This window comes from Hydra vulgaris, chromosome 15 (genome assembly GCF_038396675.1).
Source record: "Hydra vulgaris chromosome 15, alternate assembly HydraT2T_AEP".
Classification (NCBI taxonomy): Eukaryota; Metazoa; Cnidaria; class Hydrozoa; order Anthoathecata; family Hydridae; genus Hydra; species Hydra vulgaris.
The window spans coordinates 18952101-18967815 of NC_088934.1; the positions used below are offsets into that span (position 1 = coordinate 18952101).

General features: G+C 25.2%; 1 protein-coding gene across 1 annotated transcript in view; it reads right to left on the reverse strand.

Moving 5' to 3' along the window:
- LOC136072053 (uncharacterized) overlaps positions 1-15715 on the reverse strand; it is a 96439-nt gene that overhangs the window by 57449 nt on the left and 23275 nt on the right. Inside the window, exons 9-12 of the mRNA XM_065820109.1 lie at positions 13717-13859; positions 6090-6316; positions 4451-4650; positions 3816-3987 (exon numbers count right to left, since the gene is read on the reverse strand). Coding sequence (XP_065676181.1) covers positions 3816-3987; positions 4451-4650; positions 6090-6316; positions 13717-13859 — 742 coding nt within the window. The remainder of the gene's footprint in view (positions 1-3815; positions 3988-4450; positions 4651-6089; positions 6317-13716; positions 13860-15715) is intronic.

The following is a 15715-nucleotide window of genomic DNA, read 5'->3' on the forward strand; positions in this document are numbered from 1 at the left end:
AAAAGTTATATTGGTACAATTATTATAAAAAGTTACTTTTTATAAGTTGTCTTTTATTTAACTGAAACAAATATTTGTAAAACAAAATTAAGCCTAGTTCTGTTTTAAATTATGATTTTAAAACATTAGAAAATGAAAATTGTTTTAAGTTTTAAAAACTGTATTTTTTAGCATGTTATTTAAAAAGCTTTGAGTTTGACAAGCGCAAGTAAGTACAGCTCGCATCTGAATCTGAAACTGAAATGTTTCTAAGAAAAGTTTTTGTCTTTATGTTTTTATATTACACACTTAGTTAACAATTTTAAAATTTGTTTTTTCAGTTGATGAGTTGTTGAGAAGTAAATTTTAGTTAAATTTTGTCATAAAATTGACAGATGTTACATATTTGTTCATTTAATATTAGCATTTTTGTTATATTTGATGCAGGTAAACTACGGTGCTTGAACTAGACTGAGCAATGAAAGCCCACAAAGAAATATTAAACATTTCTATTGAAAAAACTTTTTATATAAAGGATATCCTCCTTTATATAAAAAGTAATAAAAACAAAGAAAAATGAACAGATGTTCAGAATAAACACAGATTTATTTTATGAAGAAAAAATTTATACACAAATCATAGTCAACAGTAATTTTATCGTTAAAGTATACCTACAACAAAACAGGACACTTAAGTAACAATAAATTTTCATTAAATACAAAAGTTTAACTTACTTTAAAACAAATAAACATATGCATAGATATATCAATATTTAAAATGAATAAATATAAAATGATAGGAGGTACACGATAGAGAAAAAACATTATTGCTTTTGTGTAATCATAATTTATGTAGTGGTGGTGATAAACTTCTCCTTAAAATTCCATTTATTATTACCGGCATTTCAAAGAAGCTCAGCACCAATACCTAGTTTATCCCATCAGATAAACATCATCACCATTAATACTTTACCCCATGATTTATGCCTGCTTCATACTGCAGTGAAAAAATGACTTCACTTCAAGAAGCCAAAACCCTAACATCACCCATATTTGTAAAGCACTAATATTTTTGAAAAAAAAAATATGGATAGTGAGAGATGTGAACTTTCAATGCTGAATACTAAAAGGAAATTCAAATAAAATAAGAAATAAATATATAAATAAATAAAATAAATATAGAGAAAAAAATATGAATGAAAATTTTAAAAATAATTAAAAAAAAATAGTAAAATATAAATGATAATATATAATAATAATGATTATTGTACTCTAATATAATACCACAAAAACTCAACCACACAACCAATGTGATAAATGCTGTTAGTTAAAACTTTATTACAAACACAACAAGTTGCTAAAATTGGTACTTATTGGATAAACAAACCTAAGCCGATAAGATATAAAAAAATATATAAAATTATAAAAACAACAGAACCATACACAGTTTAATGCCTTCATAGATACCTAGATCAAGTGTTGTTAACCAATCAAAAAAACAGATTTTGAATAAAATATAGCAACAACAACAAAAACAGTTAATGAAACCACTACAACATCAAAGGTTAAAAACTGTATAGGGCGAGGGAAAAAAATATATATATGTATAAAAAAAATGACAACCTAAAAACTAACATGTTCCGATATATATACACACATATCCATACATACATATATGCATACATATACATACACATACATACGCACGCATACAAAATAGTTGTCAAAGTAAGTATTGAATGCTCCAGTACAATAGAGTCAAGTAATACTAGAAACCAGCATAAAAAATTTATCCTTGAACCATATCTAGCTAACCCAGCTGTACTTCAAATTAGTTTTAACATCTATACATAACTATACATCTATATATACAAATTAGTTATGATGGATTTAACATCTATACACAACATAAGGATTTATATTATCTTCTGGTTCTAAAAGCTAGCTAAGACATATTCCAAAAACAAACATATTTTTTAGTGGAAATAGCAATTCTGTATTTAACAGTAGTTCTGTTGCTTAGGTACACACAAAAAAATAAATAGGGAAGCACATATAGTAGTATCGTATATAGAAAATATTAAGGATGAGATTATTTAAATAAGATTTAAATGAACTTATCCTTTAACATTTAAACAAGATAGTTAAAAAAAATTTTGTAACAAGATGTTTCAGATAATTTATGCATATGGGTGTTTTGATGTTGTACATATGTATGTAACATGAAAAAGTTTTGCAACAAGATGTTTACAAATTTATCATCTTTATAAAGAGGATAAAGAACCATCTTCATGAAGAGGATGAAGAATCACTTTCATGAAGAGGATGAAGAATTATTTTCAAGGAAGAAGATGATAAAGAGCTAGAAAGTATATTACATTTTAATGATTTTAAATAAATATTTTGAAAGCAGAATAAAAGTTTTAATGTCCAGCGGTTTAATTAGGTTATATTTTAATGTCCAGCGGTTTTATTAGGTTATATTTTAATGTCCAGCGGTTTTATTAGGTTATATTTTAATGTCCAACGGTTTTATTAGGTTATATAAAGATTTGTATTCTTTAAAATGAGATTTAATTTTTACAAGAATAGCTTATAAGGTTAAATTAATTTTTATTCATTTGGAGATGATTATGATGATTATGATCATAAGATGATTATGCCAAATATGCCATTTTAAAATCCACTAATATGAAATCAGTATTAATTAATAAAGAATATCTTAAATAAGAGATCAAAACTTGTTTAAGTAGTCATGAACTGACAACAATAATAAAAAAATTAACTTTCCTGTTGAGTTTTTGAATAGCTTAACTCCTTTTATTGGTTCTATGTCTCCTTAGGTTTCCTCACTTTATAAAAATAAAAATTGGTTATGTAAATAAACTTCAAATTTTAATTCTTAAAGCTGGCTTATGCAATTGCACTTAAGATGACACAGAAAAAGGTTTAGGTTCTACATTTTGTTACAATTCTACTATTTGGTTTTAGTTTGCCTACTGTTGATAAGTAAATTTTCATAATTTGGAGTTTACTTTATTGACTTTTAGTTAACAATAAAGGAGAAGTAACTGAACACAATTAAGGTGTGAATAACTTTGTTAACTGGTAACATTACAAAGCATGTTTTTATGGTTAACTATTGTGCTATTGCTTTTTTTCCGTTACTATATTGTATATGTCATGTTAATAATAGTAATTTTTGTTATACTTATAATAATGTTATCAATATAATTTGTTGTCTTTTTTTCAAGATTTTAACTACTTTCAGCAGGGTTTGCAGTATATACAGGTATGCATTGGGGTTTTTTTGTATATCATTAAAAAAATCCCATTAGCTTGTTTATAACATAATAGATATTTATTGACATGAAAGTCATTAATAATCTGTTTTACTTACTGCTTATAGTTAATATAGGTTACATACTGCTAGTCCTAAATAAAAATGGTAATATGCGGTTTTAAATACAAAAAATTTAAAAATTTAACAAAAATATGTTGATTGTGCTAAAAACCTTAAGCACAAAAATGAGAAAGAACTGTTAAATGAATCAATGACCTAGCAATGTTAATAACTTTTTTTTCATTCAAATAAAAAGTTTGTTTTTAATAAACTTTATTTGTTTGTTATATTATACCTATCTATTACATGATTTATTTTTTATTTTTTATTTCATTTAATTTTTAAGAGAACATGTGAATATTGTGCTTGCTGATGATTTTAGAGATTCAGACTTTTATGCTATAGAATAGCAAAAACAGGTCAACTTTCACCTAAATTTAAGCGCTCTGTATTTAATGCATCAAATATAATTTTAAAAATATATTAAACTATACCGTTTATCCAATAGTCTACGTGTAAGATTGCTTGTACTGTCTTTCTTGTTCCCATTCTTACTTTCTTCACCTTTTTCCCCATTTTCTTCTTCACTTTTCTCTTGACATTCAGGGCGATCTTTATTTTTAGGATTTGTGCAGTAGTTTTTGTGAGCATTACTAACCAACAAAACTAAATCATGTAAAAGATATATATAAAATGAAAATTATTTATTTTAAAGATCTAGTAAACAATTTTCACTAATTAAAAATGCTTCATTTTGAAATCATTTTATTAAATTAAAAATTTATAACAAAGTATTATTAATTTAATGAATTAAATTTATAACTTATCAATTTTTTTTTCTACAAAAAAATTCCAAGCATAAAAAGTTTGTTATTATTTTATTTTTTTCATACTTCTTTTCCTCTTTGTTTTTTATGTCATATTTCAACTTATTTTTTCGTGTTTTATTTCAAATTATCTTTTTTATGTATTATTTCAACTTAGTCATTTCATGTTTTATTTCAAGTTGATTGCAAAGTTAAGCAATAAAATATTTTAACTCAATTATGACTCTTAGAAACTTATTTGTGCGAAATGTATGATAATTTATGATAATGTATGATGTTTTAATTTTTTTTTAAATTCATACTTATAGATGCATCTTTTAGCCATGTAGCAGTCATATCTATTCCAGTTAACTTTTTGAAAACAGCATCTAAACGCTCTTTGTTAACAACAAAACCAACTGCAATTCCAGTAGTTGTTGATGAGGCTGGGTCATCAGGTGTCCATATATAACCTGCTAAAGTCACTGTTGGTAATGAATTAATAAGCGGAATTCCTGAAATCCTACATAATTACAAATTGAAAAGGTTTTTAAACTTCAAACATATTTAACATTCTAAAACAAATAAATTAAACAAAAAGAGTAAAATATAAAAACAATAAAAATAAAAAATTCTAAAATATCAATAAGCTTGTAACAAACTAATATTATTAAAAAAATGAAGAAAGGAAAATAAAACTAAATTATCAGCAAGCTTGTAACAAACTAATATAAATAAAAATAGAAATTGGAAAAACAAAATTTAATTTTTTTTTAATTTATATAGCATTTAATAAAATGCCATATAAATAAAAAATAAAAAAATTTAATTTTATTAGCAGACTCCGTTGTTATTTTTTTTACATAGATATACCATGTGACTCATGGTACATATGGTAGTTATTTAAGCTTGGGTTAGAGACAAATTAAATCAAACAAATTAATAAAGGTGACTAAAAAAGACTTTTTGAAAAACATATTAATCCTATTTATACTGAGTCATGCTTTGAAGGTACGACACACATTTAAACTTTTTTACTAGGTTTACTCAAATTTTTCGAAACTTTTTGACTTTTTATTTTATACTATACCAGACTACTTTTAACATTAACATGTGACCGAAAGAGTTTCACAGTATTTCACAAGGTTTTGCAGTCTTGCCAATGCCATCTTTAAACTTGAGTTTTCAACACTCCGCTCTCCAGTATTATAATTGTTTATAACCAAATTTAAGATTAATTTTAGTATATACTTTAATGCATATTTATTATAGTATTTTACATTTTTTCTAAGCAGAAATAATGAAATAGAAACAGTACCACTTTTTTTTTAACTTAATTAAAACTTTATTTCAAGTTGATTTTTACAAGAAAGTTTTAACATTAAAATTAATTTAAATCAACACATTTAACTTTATAGACAGTACACACATATATATAAATATCATAAACAACACATATATATAAATGTCATTACAATTACTAGAATTAAAACAATAAAGTAGTAAATCCTTAACATAAAATAAGTGCAAAAACAACCCACAAGCTCTGACTATCTTAAACATTTTTTTTTACCTTAATCTTAAGTACTATAGATGCACATTTACTTACACATCCATACTTTTCTAGTGCTAACTGTTAAAACAACTTTTTAGTGTATAAATAGTATACAATAGCATTATACATACATACATATATATATATATATATATATATTTATATATATATATATATATATATACATATATATATATATATATATATATATATATATATATATATATATATATATATATATATATATATATATATATATATACATACATACAAAATGGTATAAAAATATTGTTTTGCCCTATAAAAACAGCTAAATAAAAAAAAGTAAAGCACCATAAAAAAGAGTTTTTATTTTGGGTTTACATATTGAAACTTAATAACTCTTTATTGAAACAAAAATTACTAACGTAATTTCAGTACTTCCTTTCTTGTTCAAAGTAGCTGATATTTCAACTTGTAAATCTTTAATTCCAACATTTAAATAATCTTTAATAAATTCATTACCAGCAAATGGATTAGCTCCAAAAGCACTTGCAACAGATGCAACATCTATAAAAGCAACTTTGATAACAACTTTGAAAGTTTTTTCAGAATCAAACGTTATTTCTACACTTCCATTGATGTCAGGACCAAACTGTAAATTATAAAAAAAATATTTTTAAATTAAGTAAAAATTAAAATAAATAAATTTAAAAGTTTTCAACTAAAAAATAATTCCATAAAAATAACTTAAAAAATAATTCAATAAAAATGAAAAACTTATTTTTTAACTTTTTTTTTTTAGGGTACTCTTTTTTTTTTTTAAGGTACTCATTTTTCATAAAATGCTAAATATAGTTTTGCTACTACAGTTGGCCAGAGAAACTGCTTGTTGGTCAGAGAGACCGCCAGGTTTTATGTTGTGTCATTTATATGAAACTTTTTTTATTCAAGAGTATTATTAGTTTACTTATAAAAAAAGGATTTTTAGAAATCCAAATACAGTGCAAAGGATCAAAAATGAGCAAAAAAAAGGCAATACAAAAGTTTCTACCCTCCTATTTTAAAAAACGATTGTGATTGTGACTTTTGTTCTGATTAAAAATTATATAAAAACATAGGCCTGAAAATTAATGCAAAGTTCTCTATTTTACATTTAAAACTAAAAATATATTAAAATGATAAAATTCAGCATCTTTTTGAAAATCTTTTTTGCGACTTACATGATTTAATTGAACTTCTTAAAACATTTAAAATAGCTGGTTTTTATTAACATCAATTTTAAACAAATGACTTACTAGTTTATTAGAAGAATTTAAAAGTTAAAATATTTTTTAAATAATGAAAATAATAGCTGCTATGTAATTTTATATATAAATATAAATTATGTAATTTTTGTTTATAAATATAAATTAATAATGTCAAGTTAAGCAATATTTAAAATTTTTATTGGGAAAAAAAAATCCAGGCTGCGTAGTTAAAATATATATATAAATATATATATTATATAATATATATAAAATACATATAAAAGAACTTTTATATGTTTTTAATCTAGTAATGTTGTATAAAAGGATTTTTGTATTAGCTTTTTTTTGATGATTGCAATTTAAAATATAGTTTTCTCAAGATATTTTAACTTAACAGTGCTATATTAAATTTGCATTTTTTTTGGATATAATTATTAATGATTTCATAAATTTATTATAATGATTTCAGTAAATTTAAATGGCTGGTGTTTGCAACCTATATACTGACAACTGCTTTTTTCATCAAAATGCAACTTGTTGCTGCTGCCTGGAATTCTTTGGAGCAAGGTTTATTTCTTTATCTCCTGTAAATTCAACAATAGAAGATCTTACAAGGCTGTATCTATATCCTGGTTATTTCCTGGAAATTAGCAATTATCCAACTGTAGTTGCTTCAGTTGCAGAAGAAATCTTTACTTTATAAAGTCCGGTAATACACCCAGAGGCTCGTGGGTAGAGAAAGTATCAAAGGTATAATGTAAAACTATATTTTAAACTCATTATTTTTTTAAGATTTTTTAAGCTAATGAGCTTTATGATTAATAATATCAATCTCTTTAGATATAGATATCATCTATATAGAAATCAATAGTCACATTATGTTTTTAATTTTGATCTTATTATTAAAAAAATATATACCTTTACTATTTATAGCAAATTGTAAATTGTAATGAAGCACTTATATTTATATGAATTTGTATTTCACTTTTGAAGGTTAAATGGAAAATGCTGACCAGAAATTCAAATGGAATGCTCCAAATTAGTGAAACCAATCCAGTTATATCTTTTTCTGCCAATAATTTAAAGCTCTGTGGACAATGTTATCAATCTTATCACCAGGACATGCCCACAACTGCTCCTCTTTAACTGCTGTAAAAAACTTGACTTTTCTTTCCACAAGTCTGGGAAGCATTTAAGCTGAACAAGTTGATTCAGGTATAATACAAAATAAAATGAATGCAGACTGCACTTGAAAAAATGTATATTTAAAATTTATATTTTAAATATAATGATATTTATATACTATTTATAGATATCTAGTAATATATTGATTAAAATATTGCTCTTATATAATATTGTTAGACTTTCTGATGACAAATGATGTGCAAAGAGAGAGAGATCATTCACTGTGATTAAAACGCCCTTTTATATTAAGACAGAAACTAATCTTATATTAGATTAGACAAGGCTTTTTAGCCATGGTGAAGGCAACTTACTCTGAATACAAATCTTCTTAGTGGTAATATCACACTAAGTATTAGTATCACATCACAATAGTAGTAATCTTTGTGGTAGTATCATAATAGGTAGTGGTATTATTGCAGTTAAAATATTAGTCCTGGTCTGCAAAACAGGTTAACACCAGGAAAGACATTCGGTTGTAAAATAATTGCTTTAACTCTTCCATAATGCCATATAAATATATAAATTGCCATTAAGATAAATCTGTCTAAACTAAACAAATGTGAAACCATGAACGTTAAACATATAAAAAAAAGTATTATTTGAATGGCTTAACATGATTATTCATTACACAATGTATTTACATAATGTGTAACCATTAAGATATATACAATATACATTATTGTATATAAATTAATGTTAATATATATTATAAGTACGAATTAAATTTTGTATAATTTACATAAATTTTGTGTTCTTTCATTAATCTCTAAGTTTTCTTAGTAATTTTTAAAGACAATATAATGACACTATATGAATGTGGAAAAATAATGACATCTATTTATGCATCTTTACAGATGGATTTCCTAGATAGTGAGTTGGGAATTGTTGAAAGGATCTTGTGTATGTTCAAAAGTCATAAAGTGATAATAGACCTTCATTTTGTATTTGTACAAATTTCTATATCCTTTTTGAAAATTATAATCAATGTTTTTAATGTGAATGAAAAAAAAAAAGCCTTATGTAATTTATATAAATAGTGGTGTTCAATGTTGTCAAATTCTAGCTATTGTTGAATGAATCAAATCATAACTTAAAAAAATTTTAAAAAAACTCAAGTTACAAGATATTATAAATTTACCACAATACCATACAAAGCATTTATACACAAAAGGGAACTATGACAAAATTAATGAAGACCTTGCAAATATTAAACTCTGTCCAACATCCAACTCAGACCAACTATGGAGTATCTTTTTCAATAAACTTAAAACTACTATCAACAATAATATCCCAAAATCTAACTTTAATAATAAAAAACGCTCAAAATGGATTGACTTTCAAATAATCAACGAACTTAAATTTAAACGAGAGAAATATCCTCAATATATATTGAACAGAAATGAAGAAACATATAATGAGTACCGCATTTCACGAAACAAAGCAAAAACTGCGTGCAGAAAAGCAATTATTGAATTTGAAAAAAAACTGGCGAGAGACATAGACCAAAATCCAAAAGCATTTTACTCGTATGTCAAATCAAAAAGAAAAAACAAAGAAGCATTCCCTGACATCCAATACAATAATATTGTTGCAACTACTGATCTAGATAAAGCTCATCTATTCAATATTTGTTTTGCTGATACTTTTTCAAACAAAAAAATAACAGCAACACCACCATTTAACCTAACATATAAAAATGTAAATCCACTAACAAACAATATTGATCTAAGTCCGGAAAATATCGAAACATACCTCAAAAGTCTAAACTCATCTAAATCACCAGGCCCTGATGCATTACACCCAATAATATTTAAGAAAACTTGCTTTCAAATGTCTAAACATCTATCTACTATTTTTAACAAAGTACTTGAGAGTGGATCAATACCCTAAATATGGAAAGACGCAACAATTACACCCATATTCAAAAAAGGAGACAGATTAAAAGCACTTAATTATAGACCTATCAGTATAACTTGTACTTTAATAAAAATCTTTGAAAAAATTATAAAAAATCATATTATGACACACCTGATTAAAAATAACTTGTTAAGTCCACACCAATATGGATTTCGTCCAGATCATTCCTGCTTAACTAACCTTTTAACTGTAATTAATTATTGGACGTCATCACTTGATAATAATATTCCCATCGACAACATTTATCTTGATTTTGAAAAAGCCTTTGACAAAGTTCCACATAAATTTCTTATTTTGAAACTTAAAGCTTATGGTATAAATGGATCAATACTATATTGGATTAAAAACTTTTTGAAAAACCGAAGACAAAGAGTTGTTGTTAATGGAAATTATTCAAACTGGGTACCTGTTAAAAGTGGAGTTCCCCAAGGCTCCGTCCTTTCAGCTTTACTTTTTATTATATATGTCAACGATATCCCTGAAGTAATCAAATCAAAAGCTGCTCTTTTTGCTGACGATACCAAAATCTTCCGTTCTATTGAAAATACTCAATCTGCGCAAGAATTACAAAATGACATCGACACTCTTGTTACATGGTCTCAAAAATGGGGAATGAAATTTAACATTGATAAATGTTCTGTAATGCACTTAGGAAACAACAACAAATCCCATACTTATAATATGCATGATCCAGAAAAAAATATAAGAGTAAACATTAAAACCACAAATTGCGAACGAGATTTAGGTGTTCACATAGATTCGAACTTATTATTTTCCAAACACACAATTATTCAAGTCAACAAAGCCACACAAATAATAGGAATAATAAAAAGAACATTTACATCATATCCAGACTTATTATCCTTCAAAAAACTATTTTCAGCACTAGTCCGCCCTCACCTAGAATACTGTGGATCAATCTGTAACCCTGGACTTCTCAAAGACAAACGATAACTAGAAAATGTGTTAAGAAGAGCTTCGAAACGAATCAATGGATTACAGGATCTACCGTATGAACAAAGATTGTTGGCATTAAATATGACAACTGTAAAAAACAGGCTACTTCGTGCAGACCTAATCAACGTCTACAAATGGTGCAAAAACAACAATAGTGACAGAAGTCTTTTTGAAAAAGATAGTAAATTTATTACTCGTGGTCATATATATAAACTAAAAAAACAATCTTCGCGATTAAATTTACGTATGAATTTTTTTTTCCCTAAGAATAATAAATAAATGGAACTCTCTTCCTAATCACATTGTATCAGCGTTATCTTTAAAAACGTTTAAACTGCTTCTAGACAATCATCTAAAAAAATGAATGGCTTCTCTATGACTAATCCACATTTTATTTTCTATTAGTTATACAAACTCTGTAATTGTCAAATATTATATAATTAGGTTGACAGGCAGTTTATGCCTACACAATTTATTGTAAAACTTTAATTAAAAAAAAAAAAAAAAAAAGATATCAACTTTTTTGTAACATTTGATTTAAAGTGCGCCAATGCTGTGTTTGATCTGTCAGACCATGCAGGAAAAAGAGCATGTCTGCGGTGTGAAGGTTTCAAAAATGGAGAATGTGGAAAGCTAAGAACTCTTGGAAGTCTGGAGAAGAGTCCAGATACTCTAATTCAAGATATGGTACCACATCCTAAATTGCATCTTTTGATTGGAGTTGTCTCTACTTTATGATGTCTACTTATATATCATAACTATGACCTAGCTAAGTTTGCTGAACACTGTGGAGAGGCTATTCGTTCTAAATTTAAAACTAACTGGAGTAGATATAAATGTGTAGAGGAGCATAATAAATAATGGAGAACAACTGTTATCCTCTATAGTAAATTTCAATGAAAGAAGAGTTTAATTTACCTTAAACTCTTCTTTAAATTTAATTTAATTTAACTTTGACATGTTGCTCTCAATAGTGCAGGAAAATGAATTAATGTATAGATGTGTTGTGTATTTATACATTAGTATTGTAAATACAGATTTTTTTTTGTTTTAGTTTTTTTAATTGCTCAAAGTCTTTATTTGAAATAGGCATTTAAAATGCTTATATGGGCTTAAGACCCCACAATTTACCTTTTTATCCCATTTGTGAATTTTAGTTCTTTGTTCGAAATTTAAAACACGTGTCTATTTTTATAAGACAAATACTATAAATTAATAACTTTTTTTTATAATATAATAAAGGCATCTTAAATGCTCAAATGGTTGTCAATGGGAGTCAATCAATTTTACTTTTTTGCCCCTTTGTAAACCTTTTGTTCGAATTTTAAATCTTTATATTCTATTTTTATAAGACAAATATTTTTAAATAATTTATAGATTTTTTATAATGGGCCTCTAAAATGGTCGAAAGGGGATCAGACCTCTCAATTTTACCTTTTTGTCCCATTTGTAACCCTTAGTACACTTTTCGGATTTTAAAAACACTATATTCTATTTTTATAAAACAAATACTCTTAGATAAAAAGTTTCATTTGAGTGACACAACATAAAACCTACCTATCTCTTATGCCAACTGTGGTACATAACACCATAACAATAATTTACTCCCAACAAGGCTGCAAGCAACTACTATTAAGTTGAAAGTAAAAAAAATAAAGCTCAACAAATAGAAAAACTGTAAGTTGTCAAGAAAACATGAAGATAGTAGTGTATAACAAAACACTGATGTTTAAGAAAATTTTTTGAGCACAAAGTTTAAACTTTGCTGAATGACGAACCATCCAAGATTGTGTTTTGTTTGGTTTTGGATATCAACTTATAAGCAAATAGCTTCATAAGCAATTTATTGTCTTGCAAAGTAGCTTAAAGATGGTTGGTAGCAAAAAACTAAACAATTTTTATATACTAATGTAGTAATATTTTTGTATAAACATAAAAACTAAATAGGATTTAAAAATATAAAAATAAACAACATAATGTAGTATTTAAATTAAATTGTGTTGTTTGTTTTTATATGTCACAAATCAATGAGTTCATTATAATTTATAAAGCTTTAGATAACATTAAAAAAAAATTTGGCTTTTATAAATGGAGTCTCAAGATATAAGTTATTAAAAACACCATTTTGAACTACAGCAGTACAAGCATAGTTAGTGTAGTAGTACAAAATAATATATTGATGGGAAGATAGAAACTTTATAAAAATTAAAAAATTAATTAACACTTACTTTAAAAAATTATTTTCACTTTTTGTGCAAAAATATCACAAAAGTATCAGTATAAGACTTTTAAGTTATTTACTATTAAATAAGATAATAAATAATAAATCAAAAATTTTTGAAAATCTTCAAAAATCTTGAAATGTTAATAACAATAATAATAATATTAACAACAATAGTAAAGGTAGTAATAACAATAATAATAACAGTAATAATAATATGAAGAAGAAGAATAAAGACAATAAACATTTTAAAAAATAACAGTACTTTTTATTACAAATAATTAAAAATGTTGAAATCAATCCAAAAACAAAAATTGAAACAAATTTAAACTTTAATTTAAATAGAAGAAAAATAAAAATTTTTTTAAAGGAAAACATTTGCAAAATTTGCTGAAACATTTATTTATTAAAATAGCTTTTTCATTATATTTTTATACAAGTCAATAAACACATTTACAAAAACATTTAAAAAAATACTTAAAACAAGAACAAAATGTTAACTTAAAACAAGAACAAAATTCTTACATTTACTTCGGCACTTGCTGCAAATTGCCATGGTTTATCTGCTGCTTCTTTGGAGACATTTAGCTCAATGTTAGAAATGCTTAATGGACCAAATAAATTTACACTTTTTGAATATGTCACAGACAACTTGAATGAATTTTCATCTAAAATATAATTTTTTTAATCATAAAAAACTTTTATTTATATAAACATGTCGCCAAAGATTTTTTCATTACTATTCCTTATGCCTCCAGAGATTATTCTAACATTATTAAATTAGTTTTAACATTAGAAAAATTGAAAAACTTAGATTTAAATTCTAAATTATTTAAATGTTTTTGAAAAGGTGTGAAACTTTGTTTTAAAAATGGACAATACCAAACTTTTTCACTTTGTAATACCTGTTTTTTTAAAGATTTTTAGAGAAAAAGTGTTGAACCAAACAATAAAAAAAATTTAATTTTAACAGATAAAAAGTTTCTTGGTGCAGATTTCTCTGTTTCTTATTGAGTTTTCAGAATAGATTCTAAGAATCTTTTAACTCAATATAAAATTAACATTATATTTCTTTTAAAATTAAACTTTTAAACTAAAGTGCCAGCTGATGAGAATAAAAGTTTAAACTCGTGTATCAATTATATGTCCGAAATTTTCTGAAACGTGTCCAGTCTAATAAGTTCTGATAACCATTTATTCTATTTATTTCCGTTATTCTATGGTCTCCATTTTATTTTGTTCCTTTGAGTCATCACAAAAATATTTGGTCATAAGACAATAATTGCAAAAAAGTAGTTTTATACAAAAGGATGATATCAACTGTATCTTCGAAAATAACAACGATGCACTCAGCTTTCTACAATAAATAAATAAACAATATCCCAACCTCAAATTAAATAAAGAGGAAGAAGTTGATCATAAATTGAACTTTCTTGATATAATGATCAACTCTATAAATAATAATTTTGATACTTTTGATACATTTTATAAAAGAACTTACACAGATTTACTGACTAATTTTAGTAGCTTCAATAATTTCAATTTTAAACAAGGACTTATTGAAACTCTGATTAACAAGTTTGACACAGATTGACACTCTGATTGACAAACAGATTGACAATCTGATTAACAGCCTACAAAATTAACAACCGAGTAAGTTTTTATCTAGACATTGTAAAAATGAAACAAACTCTTCAAAAAAATGCTTTTTCCTTAAACTTAATTGACAAAACCTTAAAACATTTACAAACAACTTTATCTCTCCTGGGAAACACATGACATCTTTAAAACATTCTTTTATACATTACTTTAAACTCCCTTATTATTTATGCTTTTATGTTATCTTTACAAAATATTGTAAAGATAACATAAAAGCAAGACCAGTTCTTATACCTTTTAAAGTTAGTAGTATGCTTTCTTCAAAAGACCTTTTACCCCATAATTTAAAATCCTTTATTGTTTATAAATTTGCTGCATATATTGGTGAAACCACTAGACACTATGCAACATGGATTTCAGAACATTTAAATTCTTATAAGGCCCATATTTGTAAGCATCTTGCTTCATCAAAAAAATCTCAACAAAACTTGATTCCTTCTTTATTATTGACAGAGCTTCCTATAAATATGAGTTCAAAATTAAGGAGGGTATCTATATTGAAATGAGAAAACTTTCACTTAGTATACAATTAAAATCATACACCATTACTATAACAATATAATTTCTTAATTATCTTACCATTTATTCTATTTCCTAATTTATTTTAATTTTTTTTTATTACTTCACACCTTGTATATAATCTTTTGGTATTGGTATATATCTATGGTAACTATTGTAAAAACTAATAAAATTTCAATGTAGCCAAAAAAGTTGTTTATATACAGAAACTGTAGCTAATTTTTTATACCTATTAATGTCAATTGTTATTGATGAAACATATTGTGTAAAAAGTTTAAAAAATTGTTATTCATTTGAGAATTAGTGCTAGTTAGACCATATATATATGTATAGGGTGTTAGCTAAC